This window comes from Carassius carassius, chromosome 2 (genome assembly GCF_963082965.1).
Source record: "Carassius carassius chromosome 2, fCarCar2.1, whole genome shotgun sequence".
Classification (NCBI taxonomy): domain Eukaryota; kingdom Metazoa; phylum Chordata; class Actinopteri; order Cypriniformes; family Cyprinidae; genus Carassius; species Carassius carassius.
Genome location: NC_081756.1, coordinates 35337548 through 35355748, shown reverse-complemented (window position 1 = coordinate 35355748; position 18201 = coordinate 35337548). Strand labels below are relative to the sequence as shown.

The 18201-nt window shown below is 39.7% G+C and overlaps 1 protein-coding gene across 1 annotated transcript in view; it reads left to right on the top strand.

Annotated features, from left to right (window-relative positions):
* The window catches only part of LOC132109351 (NACHT and WD repeat domain-containing protein 2-like), an 85416-nt gene that overhangs the window by 54985 nt on the left and 12230 nt on the right, over window positions 1–18201 (top strand). The window contains exon 5 of the mRNA XM_059515371.1: window positions 17161–17364. Coding sequence (XP_059371354.1) covers window positions 17161–17364 — 204 coding nt within the window. The remainder of the gene's footprint in view (window positions 1–17160; window positions 17365–18201) is intronic.

The window sequence follows — 18201 nt, the reverse complement described above, 5'->3', positions numbered from 1 at the left end:
AAGAAGAAGCCCCCAAAACCACACTTGTTCCATTCCTGCAAAAGAGAAAAGACAACTTTATTGAAATATTCTTAATGCAGCCTACTGGCTAACAGAGGGGTATTCTCCCCTCAAAAGGAGGGATAGAACAGCAGGCCCCTGTAGTTATAGCAGCAAGGGTGTTCTCTCCAGCGGGAAAAAACAGCAGGTCCTTTTCTTTTTGACGGGTGTTCGTCCTTTGCTGAGGGATAGAACAGCAGACCCCTATAGTTATAGCAGCAAAGGGTGTTCTCTCCAGCGGGTGAAAATAGCAGGCCCTAATTAATTTTTTTATTACTATTATTTATTTTTTGTAAATGTACGTTTTACACGAAATCTCCACTTAGTCATCACTAACTATATTTAGCTGTAGATCATGCTGTATACCATTACTCTGCATCAGAAGCCTTTCCAAAATCAGTGCATAAGGTGACTTTGTGCAAAAAATGCTGCCTGCAAGTCATTGCCTGATACTCAGCAAGTCAGCTGCCTAAATTTTCAGATCCATCCAATGACTTCTCACTAGTGATTCCCGATGGTTTTAGAGGATGATTACTCCTCGTCGCCCCCTGTTGTTCAGAGAATATTACACCAGGGTTCCTCTTCAGGAACTCGAGTTCAGAATCAGAATCAGAAAGAGCTTTATTGGCAAGTATGCTTGCGCATACAAGGAATTTGTTTTAGTGACATAAGCTTCCAGTAAACAGAGACATCAACACACAGACAAAAAAAAAATAAAAAATTTACAGGAGAATTACAAATTGGCAAATAAATAAGTGTATAAACAATTGTGCTATAAATGATAATGGAATAGGATTGAGTGAGATGCAGGAATGTTCTAGGATGGAGGGGTAACAAATAAATATAAGGATATTGCACATTTTTGCATAAGCATACGTTTAAGTGGGAAACATTTAACTGTTCATGAGGTAGATTGCCTGGGGGAAGAAACTATTCTTGTGCCTTGCTGTTCTTGTATTTGCAGCTCTGAGGCGCCGGCCAGATGGCAAAAGTTCAAAGATGGGGTGACTTGGATGTGAGGGATCCAGAGTGATTTTCTGAGTCCTTTTCCTCACTCTGGATGTGTACAGTTCTTGGAGGGTGGGCAGGGGAGCACCAATAATCCTTTCAGCAGTCCGAACAGTTCTCTGTAGTCTTCTGATATCTGATTTTGTAGCTGAACCAAACCAGACAGTAATTGAAGTACACAGGACTGACTCAATGACGGCTGAGTAGAACTGTTTCAGCAGCTCCTGTGGCAGGTTAAACTTCCTCAGCTGGCGAAGGAAGTACAACCTTTGTTGGGCTTTTTTCACAATGGAGCCAATGTGATTGTCCCACTTCAGGTCCTGAGAGATGGTGGTTCCCAGGAATCTGAATGACTCCACTGCAGCCACAGTGCTGTTCATGATGGTGAGTGGGGAAAGTGCAGGGGGGTTTCTCCTAAAGTCCACAGTCATCTCCACTGTTTTGAGCGTGTTCAGCTCCAGGTTGTTAAGACTGCACCAGACAGCCAGCTGCTCAACCTCCTGTCTGTAAGCAGACTCGTCACCGTCCTGGATGAGGCCGATGACTGTAGTGTCGTCTGCAAACTTCAGGAGCTTGACAGAGGGGTCTTTAGAGGTGCAGTCGTTGGTGTACAGGGAGAAGAGCAGAGGGGAGAGAACACATCCCTGAGGGGCACCAGTGTTGGTGGAGCAGCTGTTTGACATGAATTTCCCCAGTCTCACTAACTGTTGCCTATCTGTCAGAAAGCTGGTGATCCACTGACAGATAGAGCTAGGAACAGAGAGCTGGGTCAGTTTGGTCTGGAGGGTTGTTGGGATGATGGTGTTGAAAGCCGAACTAAAGTCCAAAAACAGGATCCTCACATAAGTCCCTGTTTTGTCCAGATGTTGCAGGATGAAGTGCAATGCCATGTTGATTGCATCATCCACGGACCTGTTTGCTCGGTACGCAGACTGCAGGGGGTCCAGTAAGGGTCCAGTGATGTCCTTCAGATAAGCCAGAACCAGTTTTTCAAACGACTTCATGACGACAGACGTTAGAGCCACAGGTCTGTAGTCGTTAAGTCCTGTTATCTTGGGTTTCTTTGGAATGGGGATTATGGTGGAGCGTTTGAAGCAGGAAGGCACTTCACACAACTCCAGAGATCTGTTGAAGATCTGTGAAAAGATGGGGGCCAGCTGGTCAGCACAGATTTTCAGACAGGCTGGTGTAACGCCATCTGGGCCTGGTGCTTTTCTTCTTTTGTTTTTCTTGAAGACCTGGCGCACATCATCTTCACAGATTTGAAGAGCAGGAGGTATGGAGAGGGGGATTGCAGGAGGTGTTAATGGTTGTGTAGGGAGATGGTCAGAGTGGGTGTTGGGGGTTTCAAATCTACAATAAAACTCATTCAGGTCGTTAGCAAGTCGTTGATTAGCCTCAGTGCAAGGGGATGGTGTCTTGTAGTTTGTGATGGCTCTCAGTCCTCTCCAAACTGAAGTAGAGTCGTTGGAAGTAAACTGGTCTTCCAACTTTTTAGCATAGGTCTTTTTAGCCGCTCTAATCTCTTTGCTCAGTGTGTTCCTGGCCTGATTGTACAAGACCCTGTCCCCATTTCTGTAGGCATCCTCTTTGGCCTGACGAAGGTGTCTGAGTTTTACTGTAAACCATGGCTTATCATTGTTGAATGTTAAATAAGTCCTGGTAGGAATGCATATATCCTCACAGAAACTAATATAGGATGTTACAGTCTCTGTGAGTTCGTCCAGATCGGTGGTAGCAGCTTCAAAAACGCTCCAGTCTGTGATGTCAAAACAAGATTGTAAATCCTGCTCTGTTTCGCTGGTCCATCTCTTCACAGTCTTTACTACAGGTTTAGCAGATTTAAGTTTCTGCTTGTAGGTCGGTATAAGATGAACCAGACAGTGATCAGAACGTCCCAAAGCTGCTCGTGGAACAGAGTGATATGCATCCTTTATTGTGGTGTAACAGTGATCCAGTATATTACTGTCTCTGGTGGGACAGGTAACATGCTGTCTGTATTTTGGCAGTTCACGGGAGAGATTGGCTTTATTAAAGTCCCCAAGAATGATTAAAACAGAGTCCGAGTGTTGTTGTTCTGTGTCTGTGATCTGATCAGCGAGTTTCTGTAAAGCTGAGCTCACATGCGCTTGAGGTGGAATGTGTCGAGAACGAATGGGGAATGCGTCCAGCGTGACGTCTCTGAATAACCTGTATAATCAGTCCAATGGAAGGGCGAGACGTCATAGGCGGGTGACGTCAGAGACCAGGAAGCATAAAAGCGTGAGCAGCGAAGCTGGTTATCAGCCTTCTGTTTTCAGCAAGCGATGTGTGTTTGTCAGTCGCTATCTGTTTGTGAGTCTTATTTAGTGTCGTTTGTCCACTGATAAACTCCATTGTCAAAGCTTCAATCAAGAGAAGTTTTGGGCGAGAGCAGGCAGCGTTCAGGTTGTGTGTTTTCCCTGCCAAAAAAAAAAAAAGTTCAGCTCGTGTGTTGTCTGCTTGAGAGTGAAGCGCGCAGTGTCAGCTCTCGAGGGAGTTGACGGCTGCGATGCGAGCATTTTGCTCCACTCTCAGAAGGCTCTCTTTGAGGAGGGAGCCTTCACTGGCGTTTCTCGCGGTGCCAGCCCCGCTTTCGCCGAGGCGGAGGAATGTAAGATGGGCAAGTCAATTTCTTTTTCCTTAACCACCAGATTCGACGCCCGCTCTCGGGGGTTCAGAAGCCCGCGTTTACAGTACTTTCTCCCCGTTGAGAGGGCGCGACGCGCTGCCTGTCTTTCCCTGAGGAGATTGATGTGGAAAGGCGTAGATAAGCTCGCCAGTTGCACAAGCATCAGTTGCACAAGCACCAGTTACACAAGCATATTATGCCTAATATTATAATAAGCAGCATTAATGAAGAGTGGAGCTCGCACAGTCGGCTCTCGGGGGCTGATTGTCCTTTTCTCAAAAAGATGCACTTATATCCATCCTTCTTCATCGGAAGTTCCTGAGGTTTGCTTTTGGGGGCAAAAGCCTACCAATACGGATCTTCCACTGGCCTTGCACTCTCACCCCACACTTTCACCACTCAACCACATTGACGATTGGTTGATATCAGCTCAATCAGAGCAGCTCCCTCAATGAGGAAACTGTATGCCTTGAAGTGGAAGCTTTTCACTTCTTGGTGTGGAGACCGCCAGCTCGACCCAATTAACTGCCCGGTTGGTACAGTGCTGGAGTTCCTGCAGGCTCTCTGCATGGTTGACCCACTCCACCCTGAAGGTCTATGTGGCGGCCATGGTGGCCTACCGCGCCCCTCTCGGTGGCCAGTCAGTGGGCAGATACCCTCTGGTTACATGTTTTCTCCATGGTGCGCTGAGGCCTCCGGCCAGAAGAAGCTTATGCTAAGCGGTGATCAGGATGCTATCCTAAGCCTCGAGTCCTCTGATCTCCCCTCTCTTGGGGGTCAAGACTCACTCCTTCTGAAGTTTGGCCATTGGATGGGCTGTCCCCGATTTCTGTCAGGCTCCTTCTCTTCTCTTGCTTTAGCTGTGCTCTTCCACACTAGGCAGAGATTTGAAAGTCTGGCGGAGTGGGCATTCTCGTTCCCCATTCGTTCTCGACACAGCTCGAGTTTCTGGTATGTAACCCTGGTTCCTCGAAGGAACGAGACGCTGCGTCGCAGTGCCACACTTCCGGCATCTCTGGCCAGCGCTTGCTTCATCCTTTGAGGCTGATTACCGGCTTCGCCGCTCATGCTTTTGTGCTTCCTGGTCTCTGACATCACCTGCCTATGATGTCTCGCCCTTCCATTGGACTGATTATACATGTTATTCAGAGACGTCACGCTGGGCGCGTTCCCCATTCATTCTCGACGCAGTGTTTCATTCCTTCGAGGAACCGGGGTTACATACGTAACCTTAAACGTTCTTACACCTTCCAAAGTAAAATTCAAGCACTTCCAGGCACTTCCAAGGACATTTAAATTTTCCAGCAATTTACAACTGTGGTAAATTACCCGTTTACATACATACTCTTATCTTAGTTAAAGCACACGCACAGATACAACTCAGACACACCTTACTTTCTAAATCGTTTGGATTTTTTGAAAGCACATTAGCAATTTTGCATTGTTCTAAACAAAAATCAGCTAATTGCCAGCAGGCGGCGCATTTGGACAGGTACAAACTGTTTGTATAAACGTCCTTACAATTGAATGTCCTTAGATTTTAGTCTTGTCACAATGACGATTAATGTCGATTATATTTTTGGTGGGGGAATGACACGTCCTGTTCATACATCCTTCAATAGGTAATTTTAGTAGCATGAAACGAGATGGTTAATCCATTCAGAATTTAAACGTGCAGAACCGCAAACAAACATCCCTGATTAATGACTGATGATTCCACTGCATCTCGCCGGCTACACCACGAATGAATTATTGTTTCCACTGTTTATGATGATGATATTCGAGAGAGTCCAGTCCAGTGAGCACATAATCTGAACACAACTGTAGTGTTCAATGCCGTATGTGATTAATTATAATGCCAATAATACCTACCCTAATGCTGGGGAACCCTGCATAAAGATTGTATGCATTGTAAGCTAATCTTAAATGTACAGTCATGGTCAAAAATATTGAATTAATCCTTTTTATTTTAATTCACAAAAATGTATCCTTTCATTGGATAATAAGAATTAAAAATGGGGGGAAATATTATTATGAAATAAAGGATTTTCTCAAATACACATTGGCCACAATTAACGGCACCCTTTTATTCAATACTTTTTTAAACCTCCATTTGCCAGTTTAACAGGTCTAAATTTTCTCCTATAATGCCTGATGAGGTTAGAGAACACCTGACAAGAGATCAGAGACAATTCCTTCATCCAGAATCACTCCAGACCCTTTAGATTCCCAGCTCCATGATGGTGCTTCTTCTCTTCAGTTCACTCCTCTCATTTTCTATAGGGTTCAGGTCAGAGGACTGGGATGGCTACACAGCAGAAGCTTGATTTTGTGCTCAGTGAACCATTTCTGTGTTGTTTTTGAGGTTTGTGTTTGGATTATTGTATGGTTGGAAGATCCAAACATAGCCCGTTATAAGATTTCAAACAGAGTCTGTCACTTACTGATTTTTTATCTGTTGGTATTTGATACAATCCATGATGCCATGTATCTAAACAAGATGTCCAAGACCTCCAGCAGAAATATAGGCCCACAACATCAAAAATACAGCAGTATATTTCATTGTACACATGGGGTACTTTTTATCTCTGTGTTCACCAAACCCATCTTGAGTGTTTGCTGCTAAAAAGCTATTTTTTTAGTTTCATCTGACCATGTCCACCTGTCCCATTTGAAATTCCAGTCATGATAACTTAATATGCTTTAGTTTGTTTTTGGATGAGCTAGGATAATTTTTCTTGGAACCCTCCCAAACAACATGTGGTGATGTAGGTTCTGTTTGATAATTTTATTTTAAGGTTTTCTTTCACAATAACGCTTTCATTCATTTTCACATTTCTCTTTAATCGCGACAGTCTTAAGATTTAGTTTTACTGAGCAGGGAAAATTTTGTTTATTTTTATATGCTCAAAGCGTACACTCTCCCATGGAAAACAAAACCAAGCAGACTTATCAGGGGGCTACCCAAGTATTTAGTTCTCAGTTTTAAGGGTTTTTTCCTTTCTTTTTTTTCTTCCTTCTCCTCTATCGGAGGGTGCACGTTAATAAAGAACACACTACAGCTTATTTTATGAAAAACAATGATTAACCATTCAGTAAGAAAGCAAATAATTATGAACGAATGCACTGCATTTTCAAGCACTTTATCTAAATCCAAGCATTTTTTTTTATTAAACCTTTCAAGGATTTTCAAAGATTTTAAGCACCCGTATGACCCTGTAACGATGGCAAACACGACGAGTATAAAGCCTTGACCGCTTGGGAAGGTGCGCACGCAGTCATCGGAGGCTCGCAAGTGGAGCCAGCGAAAGCATAAATCCCGCTTATGCAACGGCAGATCTAGCACGATATGGTGCTAGACACTACAGTAGATAAGCCTCAACAAGAAAGCAGTCCCAATACCCTGATAGCTTTAAGCAAAGACCTTCTGAAGTGCATAGAGTGGGGCAGCATCCCCTTACAGAAGAATAGAAGTAGCGAAGGGTGCTCTTTTATAACAGCTAAAAAGATCAGCATGACCCCTTAAAGAAGTATGACATATGGTCAGTACTCGAATGTAGGCAACAGCATTAGTCCTTGTCCAGATAACATTTAGCATTGATATGAACAAAATTTACAATCTGTACATTTAAGTATCAAGCACTTTATCGATACACTAGTTAGTTTGAGCAACAGCATATCACTGATTTAAACACAGCGTGTTGGCTATAGTCGGATAAGTTTAATGAAAGCATCCTGTGACGAGTGGGGCAGGGCAGAGAGCTGTGGGAATGGAGCAAGGCCGGTGGAGTGATTGGGAAATAAGTGACACCTGCTCAACTCACCGGTCTCGAGTCCCACGGAGGAGATTGGAAGGATACAAAAGAGAAGTGACGACAGTGAAGGATGAGAGAGGACCAGGCCTGGGTTTTATTTTGTGTTTGGTCCTCTCTTGTCCTTCACTGTCGTCACTCCCCTTTTGTATCCTTCCAATCTCCTCCGCTCGTCACACATCCCCAATAGATGAGCCTGAAGCAGCAGCCCATTCATATCAACAGCTTTGACAACAGTTAACAAGGTTCATTGGTTAGCGGTGTTAGCGGTGTGGTAATACGATGCTTACCAAACCTAACTGACCAATGAGCTTAGGACAATGAGCAATGTCTTGAAGCATGTTCGCCAAAATAGCACTAGGCAATAAAAATGAAAGAAACTTTGCTTAGCTTCGTGAAGATGTCCCGAGATGAATTAAAGGTGAAATGGCCAATTGTTTGTGGATGCTTTGATTCTTCTTGAATATCTTGCTTCTTCCAGCTGGGAAGCAGATCTCGTGTAAATTTGTTGGGTCAGTTGTATTAGTACAACTTCGGCGATGAATCACGGGCAAAGTGTCTATATCAACTGATAGGAGCTGTGGTCGCTCAGATCACTTCCAGTCCGTCACTTGACAAACAACGCGGTGAATTCCACAACGTGAAATCTATTGAGATACTCTGTGGGAATCCTGTCAAAAAAAAAATCCTGATTTAACACTTCCTATGGAGATGGATTTACCATCTGATTAGTTTTCTGAGTGAGCGATAGCTCGTATGAGCAGTTTGAGCCTTGCAAGTCATTTGAGCATACTTACTGAGCAGTAGTGCCACATATATATGTCCCGTGTCTAATAGGAGAATTCTAGTGATTGGAGCTATTTGACAGCTGACCGCATCAGCTGGTCACAGCCTATGCCTCCGTGGCCTGACTGAACTAACTCTGCGCTCGATAAGGGATACCGGTCGGTAATTTTCTAAAAGTGCTGGATTTAGAGAGGGTTTTAGCAGTGGGGTTACCCGAGCCTGCTTAAATGCAGTGTGAAGAGAGGTGTTAATAATGTGAGTAAGCGCAGGTACAGTATAGCTGGAGAAAATGGACTGAAGATGTGAGTGGGGATAGGATCAAGTGGATAGGGAGTAGGATTATTGGAATGGATAAGTTTGTAAACATAAGTTTTACAGCGTAAGTTATTGCCTCCGAGAATGGAAAGGATGAGGAGAGAGAGTGTGTATTTATTGTTATGATGTGTTTGTCAGTTTGTGGTGTGGAGAACTGAAGATTCTTGTTTTATTTATGAAGAATATTGCAAAGTTGTCAGCTGTAAGAGTTGATGAAGGAAGAAGAGAAGGACAAAGAAGAGAAGAGAAGAGAAGATGTTGTCAGTGGAGCAGTAGCATGTGTAGATAAGGTCCAATTGGCTACCTGATTTGTGAGTAACTGTAGTAGACACTCGCTTGAGGTCAAATGAGGCAAGCAGAGTGTTGAAGTCAGCAGCATGGGGTTTTTCTAGGTGGATGTTGAAGTCACCAAGTAGATTTAGAGGATTACTGTCCTCAGGGAAGTTTAAGAGTAACACATCCAACTCCTCCAAGACGTTACGTAGTCAAGCTGGGGGAGAATAAACAACTACAGCATGGATTTTAACAGGGTGGGTATTAGTAATTGCATGTGATTCCAATGAACTGTTGCCAATAAAAGATGTAAAGTATCAAATTTGCATTCATTTGAAATAAGTAGACCAGTACCTCCACCACTCCTAATCAGACAAGTGGTGTGAGAAAAGGTAAAATTTAAAATTAAAATAAAAAAAATCTGAGTGATATTCTAATTTATTTTCCATTGCATTGTGTAGAAAACAGACAAACCAATAGTACAATAGTGTCTCATCACTGTACTTTTTTATTTGGTTGTTTTTTATATATATATTACACCACAGTGAACAAAAAAACCTAAACGTCTGTTTGAAAACATGCAAATAGTGTTTGACTTGCTTACAGCTACTGTCAGAGAGTGAGTTTGCATCTTATTGCATCGCATGCAACTGAATTTTTGTGGCCAGAATTCATGTTAATGTGAACAGGACTGTGTGTGTTTCGTTTTCTCATAACACATCCCATAAAGATCAGGTTTTTTAGATGAGTCTGTCACAAATAGGTAGAGTTTAACTTTTATTGGGGGCATATTCAGGAAGGCTAGTGTGTATAGTGCATATATGATGTGATCACGTGCCTTTTTGACTACCTCCATATGGTTTCAGGACCTGAGGCAAGCATCAGTTTTACAATTCTGCCATACAAAGAAAGAACTCAACCAGTGAATTAAATACCTTCACATTTTTTATCTAGTTTGCTTACATTCTTTGGATTTCTTTCAGTCTGCTTTATTTCCCAAACTGAACTTTTTTATTTAAGTCCTGACTCTCTTTTGCCCTTGAACCAGTCTTTAATTGTCTTCTCAACCATTTCTTCTCTCTCAATCTCATCCTTCAGGAGTTTTCTATCTCCATCTCTGTCTTCCACTTCACTCCCCCATCTGTCTCTCACTTTAATCTCTACATTCAGTGATCTATTGTACATTTCACCTCTAATTTCACTCTGATGTGTATCTACTCTTTCACTTAATCCTCCTCTCTTTTCTCGTCCTCCTCACCCTCTCATCTCTCTCTCACTTCCTCACTCTCTCATTCTCTTTCTCTCTAAATGATATGTAGTGTCTGACCTCCATCCATGTAGGGCAGAGTCTATTTTCACCCCTATTAGCCTTTCTCTTTCCTGCATTAGCATTAGCTGCCAGGTTGTGCTGTGGTATTCAAAGCACTCCTTTTTGCCATGTAAAATGAAAAGAGTATATTTTTTTCTTCTTGATTTAAAATTGTGTTCATATGAGCTCTTGGTCCAGCTACTTTTCAAAGATGATGCATGCAATAATACAATAACAGTTTTATAAATATTTCCCGTTTGTCATTGGCTGGACATGTTCCGTTTGTTACCTCTATTTGTTATGCCTGTTGCAGAACATTTCATTTAATATATTTTTTAAAATGTGTGTCAAGAGATTAGATATACACTACCAATTAAAAGTTTGTAGTCTGTAAGATTTTTTAAGTCTGTTATGTTCATCAAGGCTGCATTTATTTTATCAAAATATAGTAGAAAATTGTGTAAATTGTGAAATATTATTACAATTAAAAATAAATGTTTTATATTTAATGTATTTTAAATCATAATTTATAAGAAAGCAGCCATTCAGATCATTCATGCTCATTTGGTGCTCCAGAAACACTTATCATCAATGTTGAAAACAATTGTGCTGCATAATTTTTTATTTAATTTTTTGGATTCTTTTAAGAAAACGACATTTATTGGAAATAGAAATCACCCTTACAACGTAAAAGTTTTTCTATATTAATTTCGTTCAAACATTGAATTCATACAGACCTAAAGAATTGTGGTGTTTTTGAGTTTCTAATAAAGTCAGTTCTAATGTCAGTTGATTATATGTCATGTTAATCTATCTAGTTTTTTCAGCTTTTGCCAAAATCAGCCTATAAATTGCTTCTTACAGCTGGAAGTGCTAAATATTATTTTGGGATAGGAGAAAGTATGTTACCCTGAAAAATTACACACTTCACCAGGAAAGATCCAGGCCATTTTTCTCAGTGGTCTAGTTAAAATGAGCTAAACTCATCTTTTTTTGCCAAAGAGATATATGGGTCTTCTGACTTGAGTACTCTAAGTAGTTAGTGAGAGTTAGTTGCTGGCCATTCCAAGAGCACTTCATTATCTCATAAGAAAAAGAATGGAGGTCAGTTTGTATAGAAAAAAAGTATTCTCCCTTAAACCCTTTTGGACAGCCAAAACAGACTTTAGTTCAAAGACCTCTCTTTGGACTTCATGGTTTGGAGTACAAGTACGCAAACCCTGACACACTTGGAACTCTGTGAGCGTTTGATCTGTATGCAGGATTTCCTCCTTGAAGTTCAGTGATGTTGTGTTGTGTCATTGCATGTATTTGGGTCTATTTTAGAGTAAAAAATTAGGCTTTGATCAGAGCGCGAGAGAGTGCAAGTGTGAGGGGGTTTGTGGCTGACAGTTCTGGGTTGCATGTGCTGGTGTGTCTCCAAAGAAAGTCTCCAGGCAAATCATAATTTTTTAATCTAAGTGTGACAGGCAGAGATGGGTAGAAATGTAAAAGAGAGAGAGAAAGATTGAGAAAAACTCTCAGATTAATATGGAAACTGACTTTAGGGCTGCTGAAACTAGTAGCATTTAAACGCAAATTAGATTTTTAAAGCTCAGTCTATATCATTTACATCAGTGGTTCTTAATCCTGGTCCTGGGGACCAACTGCTCTGCACTCTGTCTCCCTTATCTGACACACTCAGTTCAGTTCATTGAGCTCTCTCCAACGCGCTGATGATTGAATAAGGGGAACAACGAAACTGTGCAGAGCGGGGGTCCCCAGGACCAGGATTAAGAACCACTGATTTTGAGTTTGTTAGCTCTTTTAGCCTCATTATTACAAATATATACACCACTGTTCAAAGTTTGGAGTCTGTAAGTTTTTTTTTTTTTTTTTTCAGCGAGGATGCTTTTAATTGATCAAGATACTGTACACTAAAGACATTTTATAAAATTCCAGATGGTTTCTGTTTCAAATAAATACAGTTGTTGTTGTTTTTTGTTGTTGTTGTTGTTTTTTACTTTGTATTTATCAAATAATCTTGAAAGATAAATATCACGGTTCCCTCAAAAATATTAAGCAGCACAACTGTTTTCAACATTGATAATTTTACAAAATGTTTCTTGGACAACAAATCAGCATATTTCTAAAGGATCAAGTGATAATAAAGTCTGGAGTAATGGAGAGCTCCTCTCATATATTAAAGGGGATACTCTACCCCAAAATGTAAATTTTGTCATAGGATAAGTTTTCTACGTGTATTTACGCTGTGATTTGAAAGAAAACAGCACACCCTTCTGACACGGCTTACACACAGAAGAATGGCGAAATGGCGCTAATGTGGAGAGACACAGAGGAGACGAATCGTGAATAAAAGTATTCTCATCGCTTCATAACATTATGGTTGAACCACCGTTGGACTATTCTGACAATGCTTTTCATACTTTTCTGGACCTTGACAGTGTAACTTACTTGGCAGTATATAGGACAGTCACAAGCCTCCTGGTTTTCTTCCAAAATATGTTAAATTGTGTTCCGAAGACGAACGAAGCTTTTACAGGTTTGGAACGACATGAGGGTAAGTTATTAATGACAAAACTTTAATTTTGGGCTGGAGTATCCTTTTAAGGTAAATTTCAGATTTCTGGTTACTGTATGACTTGTATACACTAGCCTATATCTACAAGGCCTGAAATTTGGTGCGAGGTTGCTGGTACTGCATACAATGTTAATAACTCCCGCAAGTGTCACATTCATAATGCAGTAAATTCCCACTCTAATTTAATTCTGTATATAGAGAGACATGCGTTCTGCACTGCCGCGTCTCACCCTTGTGTCCGGCAGCAGTCACTTGAAGAAGTCAGCAATGCTTTGACTTCTGATAAGTTTGAGTGTGTGATGTGTGCTGTGCAATAGTGTGTTGGGGACACTCTAAAACACTTGGCTTGGCCATGGCTTAATGTACTGAAATTGGAGGCTCAGATTCAATATGCACCTTATTGATGACCTGTGCCATTATTATACTGCATCTCTATCAGAGTGTGATGTAACAAAATTGTAGCTTGTTAATATTTTTTTTTTTTTTTTTTTGATCGATTTTATACAATCCACCTTCATTTAGCAAGTGCACTCGTGCAAAAACAATTCTCAATTTCAACACCTTTTGTTCCATTCAGTTGTGGATTCTGCTGATAGAGCAGCTTATTCACGAGACTGCCACAGCCCCACAAAGATAAATTTGTGTGTGTGTGTGTGTGTGTGTGTGTGTGTGTGTGTGTGTGTGTGTGTGTGTGTGGAAAACTTTCCTGGAGATACTTTGCAATTTAATATTTTTTCCTTACAAATTGCATTATAAGCATAACAATTTGAGTAAATGAAGCTGTATAAAAGGTAGGGGATGATACTCCCTTCTAGAACAATGTGCATTTATGTTTAAATTGTAACATAAATTATCATATTTACGATTTTCATTTCTTTATTATAAAATGGCAAAACTGGCACTGTTTTTGAAGGAAAATGGCTCTTTTTAACCCATCTCATGGTGTGATGTTGAAGTCTTGTATGAGTTTCTAAGGGTTTTGTATTATTCACACCGTTCTAAATATTAATAATTTATATGCAAGATTTTTTTTTTTTTTTTTGTTCAAACATTATTATTTAAATGGTGATGAGTACAGAGAATAACTTTTTTCATCTTTTCATAATTTTAATAGATTTTCAGTGCTGTTATGATGCATTTTAAAGAGTTGTCAGTCAAAATTAAAACTGTCAGATGATAGATATTCTTCATTTTTTCTGACAAACAACAAAAGATAATGTGAATTACAGTATGTACATTATTTATTTATTTATTTTAATTGCAGTGTATTAAAAGGGGTAGAATCCACGGCTCAGTACTCACTACTCGTCAGTACTTTTAAATAAGCTATTCTTTTGCTGCTTACTCAAGTAGTTATTTGGACAAGTACATTTTACTCTACTAATATATTTTTTTCTGTACTCTTTCCACCACTGCTGAGCAGTTGTGTAGTGTGCACACAACAGCAACTACATGGTACAGTGTGAGAAGATCAGAGAGATCTTACCAAACTTTTTAACGATAGTGTACATCAAATATATGATAAATGTTTGCATTTAGAGCCTCAAATCTAAAAAATGAAAACATTCCTAAACAATGAACTTGGCATTCCTTAAAGACGAGTTAATCTTGAACAACACTGAACACACTCTACACTTCCCACAATGCTCTGAGGTTATGGTTTCCTAGAAAAGTAACAGTAAGAACAGTAAGGCATCAAAGCTCTTGCAAGAGGAGACAGTAGCTGAAACTCACTGTCACACAGCCTGGGGCAGAGACAGAGAGAGTGGGCAGAAAGAACCAGAAGGAAGAAACAAGCAGTAACAGAGCCACAGGAGTTGATGAGAAAAAGAAAGCACTAGGATACACACTCCTAATACAACTTCAACGTGTCTGTTTATTCTAGTACCTGTTCAAGTGTCATCAAAGTGTGGTACAGTATCAAGGGACTTTGTCTCACAGCACATGGTCCAGAGTTTCTGTGGCACTGAATGTTTAGGGTCTATGCATACAGCGCCTATACAGTACAGAATATATATATACATACTCTTGTTTTGTCCATGCTTAAGGAAAAACACTGCCTTGCATGTACGTAGACCAAGCAAACCATCTCAGAGGAACAGTATAGCAACACAGATGGTACTTTAGGGTAATTTTACTGATTCCATCAGGTGCGTGATTTCACATAGAGCAGCTGTTACTACACAGAGCCGTTGTTAACTGAGAAGATGCGCAAATCCACATTCATTTCAGCGTTTATTTGCGCAGCTTCTCAGTTAACAACGGCTCTGTGTAGTAACAGCTGCTCTATGTGAAATCACTCACCTGATGGAATTTACCGCTGATTAGAGAACCGGCTTTACTGACGAGATGCGCATTAACGATCGATATATATATATTGTAGACTGCTATTTTCACAACTGGCTAAAAACCCAAAATTAAATTTTGGTGGAGGAAGATCCTCACAAAAATAAGAAATGTATTACAGGTCAAAAAGATTTACACTAGGTGAATTGAAAAGTGTAGCTCATCTTCCACATCCAATGTGATGAGATTTATGAAATTGAGAAGCCTGAAATTGGAACCAAATGTTTAGAATTGCTGGAGGCTGAACACTGTGTATGTCTGAGCTGGATGATACCAAGCTGTTTTTCTTTTCAGGGTTTCATTCTGGTGCTCAGGATTGTGTGATTACATATTTGTGCACAAACACACATCTATCAGATGAAATCAGCAATGGCCTTAAAAGATGTTTTTAATATTTATAGATTGCCCGCTAAGGTTGTATTGTTTTAGGGTTATGGGTTCTTCTGCGGTTTATGCACTACACACACGAATGCCCCCTCTGCTATTGTTAGTATATTTATTTTGTTTTAAAATATATATAAGAGTATTTTCCAAGAATTTTCATTTTTGGGGTGGATCGTTCCTTAATTAAATCAACAGATTTCAGTGGAGTTGATTTTAGTAAATGTCAGGCTATGTGTTATTCTAAATTTCATATAACAATGTATATTCAAATAAAATTTTCATGGATATTGCTAAATGTTTTGCTGTAGTTGCTGTAGTAAAAAAAATCAATGTGAAAGAATTCTACAGTTAAAAAAAAGTGTTAAATGTAGTAATAATGTTGTAATAACATTGTAACATCCAACACTGATGATTTGGCACATTTACTCATTAATTTATATATCAAATAAAATGTGATTTTATATGTTTTTGTATATATAAGTTAGGTTAAGGTTTTTAATAAGTATTTTTTAATCATATCACCTTGCTTATTAGAGATGAAGAGGCAGAAGGTGCGAGAGAGTTGGGTTTTGGCTCATCACCTTCATTATTAATCTAGTTGGCAGAGTTTCATAGTCCTAATACTCCTTATCATTGCACACTAATCACCTTGTACCTTTCTCTGTGTAGGACAGAGTCGGATAGAATTTGAAGGTTAAAAAAAGAGAGAATGTGCAAGCTAAAATGACAGAGGAAGAGCGAGACATATAGACTTAGAGATCAAGAGGCACAATGATGTAAAGGTGGGGAAAGTAAAGCATTAAAAGTTCAGCCCAGTAGCCATTAAAAAATACTGAATTAGCCATCACTTAAATCATCTCGCAGCACCGCTGTCACACTTTTCCTGTAGGAAACCTACAATTTCAGAAAAGATATGAGCGAAGGCAAAGATTCTGCTACACCGCTTTAATCAGAGACCGTGATATCCCACAACCCATGTCTCATCTCCTGCAAGTCTGGATATGTTTTTGAAGAAGGGTCAGATCATTAGTCTATAGGCTTATCCAGCATAATTTGAATGCTCTGCCACTGGCAATTATGGCCTTGTGGACACAATGATATAACAAATTGGCTTTCTAAGCTAACAGGCTTTACTGAACGTTTGTGAATTCATTACATTCGTTATCTTTAAATAAACCCTGCTAGTCTTAGTTAGTAATTTTGACATATTACATTTGAAATTATTAACCCTGGTTTCACACTGTTCATACTTTATCCTGTCTTAATAATTAATCCCATATTTCATGATTTTTACTGTTAACTTGTAAACGCTGGGATAATGTTCTTATTTGCATATTTATGAGGTCACTTTGCAATGTCCACTTAGTGTTATCGACCTCATAATATGCAAACATGAATACTGCTTGTGATGGGAACTGCAAAAGCTTATAGTTTTTCATAAACCAGGGTTAAAAACAGTGCTAACCTTAAAATTTACATGTGTGAACCATTGATTTACCCAGGGTTAAAAGTAGCATTAGTCCAAATTTTAAAAAGACAATAAGCCAATGTTTTGTACAGTGTAACAGCCCTATTCTCTCCCTGTTTATTTATTTATGCTTTTATGATACATTGTGATAAGATCAAGGTGTAAATATAGTTTCTCCCTCTTTCCCAGGGTCTCATTGGAGAGAAGTATGGCAGCATTCGGGTCCCAGGTGAGGTGGAGTCGGCCGAGTTTGAGATGATTTTGGATGCGGCAGTGGAGGCGGGACTAGACACACGGATCTTGGAGGAGTGGTATTGTCGGGATGAGAACTCAGTCCCACCTGCCTACTACCTAAAACCAAAAGCTGAGATGCTGAAGAACTACCAGAACTCCGTAAGTAGAGCAGGAATGAGAGAATATATTTGAAGAATTGGGATACTCTTTATTTTTTTAGAAACAATGAAAACCCTTCTTGATAATTAAAAGGATAGATAATTCCAAAGTACAAGGTACAAAAGTACAAAATGCTGGTTACCACATTTTACAGTTTATATAATCATCTTGTAGTATTATATTTTATAATTATTATTATAAACAACAATACATTTTGTAGTGATATTTGCTTTCATTTGCTAACTTAGGGAGGCAAAACAGTGTAGTGATGGGTACTCATGTCACCAATGATGTTATGATGTTTGGATCACGTGTCACTTAAGGTGTGGTCATGAGTACATCACATAAGAACGTTGTAGAACCTCTTCTGTATCATCAACACAAGAAAGACACAAGTGTAATAAAATAGATAGACAAGAATAATCAACAACTACTAAATGAATACCATAAATTAAATGGGAATAAAGTGCATAACATACATAAAATGCAAGTAATTATGTTGGGTGTTGCAATGTCAGAGCTACACTATCTGGAAAGATAAAATGTTGCTACTCTGAAAGAAATAAGGTGAAGAAACCCATTTGCGTCAAACAAATACATTTTTTGCTATAAACTGCAATCAGCTATATAAAATCTAATGTAAATTAGAAAAATCATATACTTATAATAACTAACAATACCAAGGACTCTGGAAGAGGTTTGGATAAATGATATTTACATTCTCTGTGGTCGAGTGAGCAGTCTGATAGCGGTGATTTCATCCACTGGTTGTGCTGGTAGCAATGCAGAGAGGAAAGGAGCAGGAATCCATTTTGACAGTCTTGAACACAAAGCGCT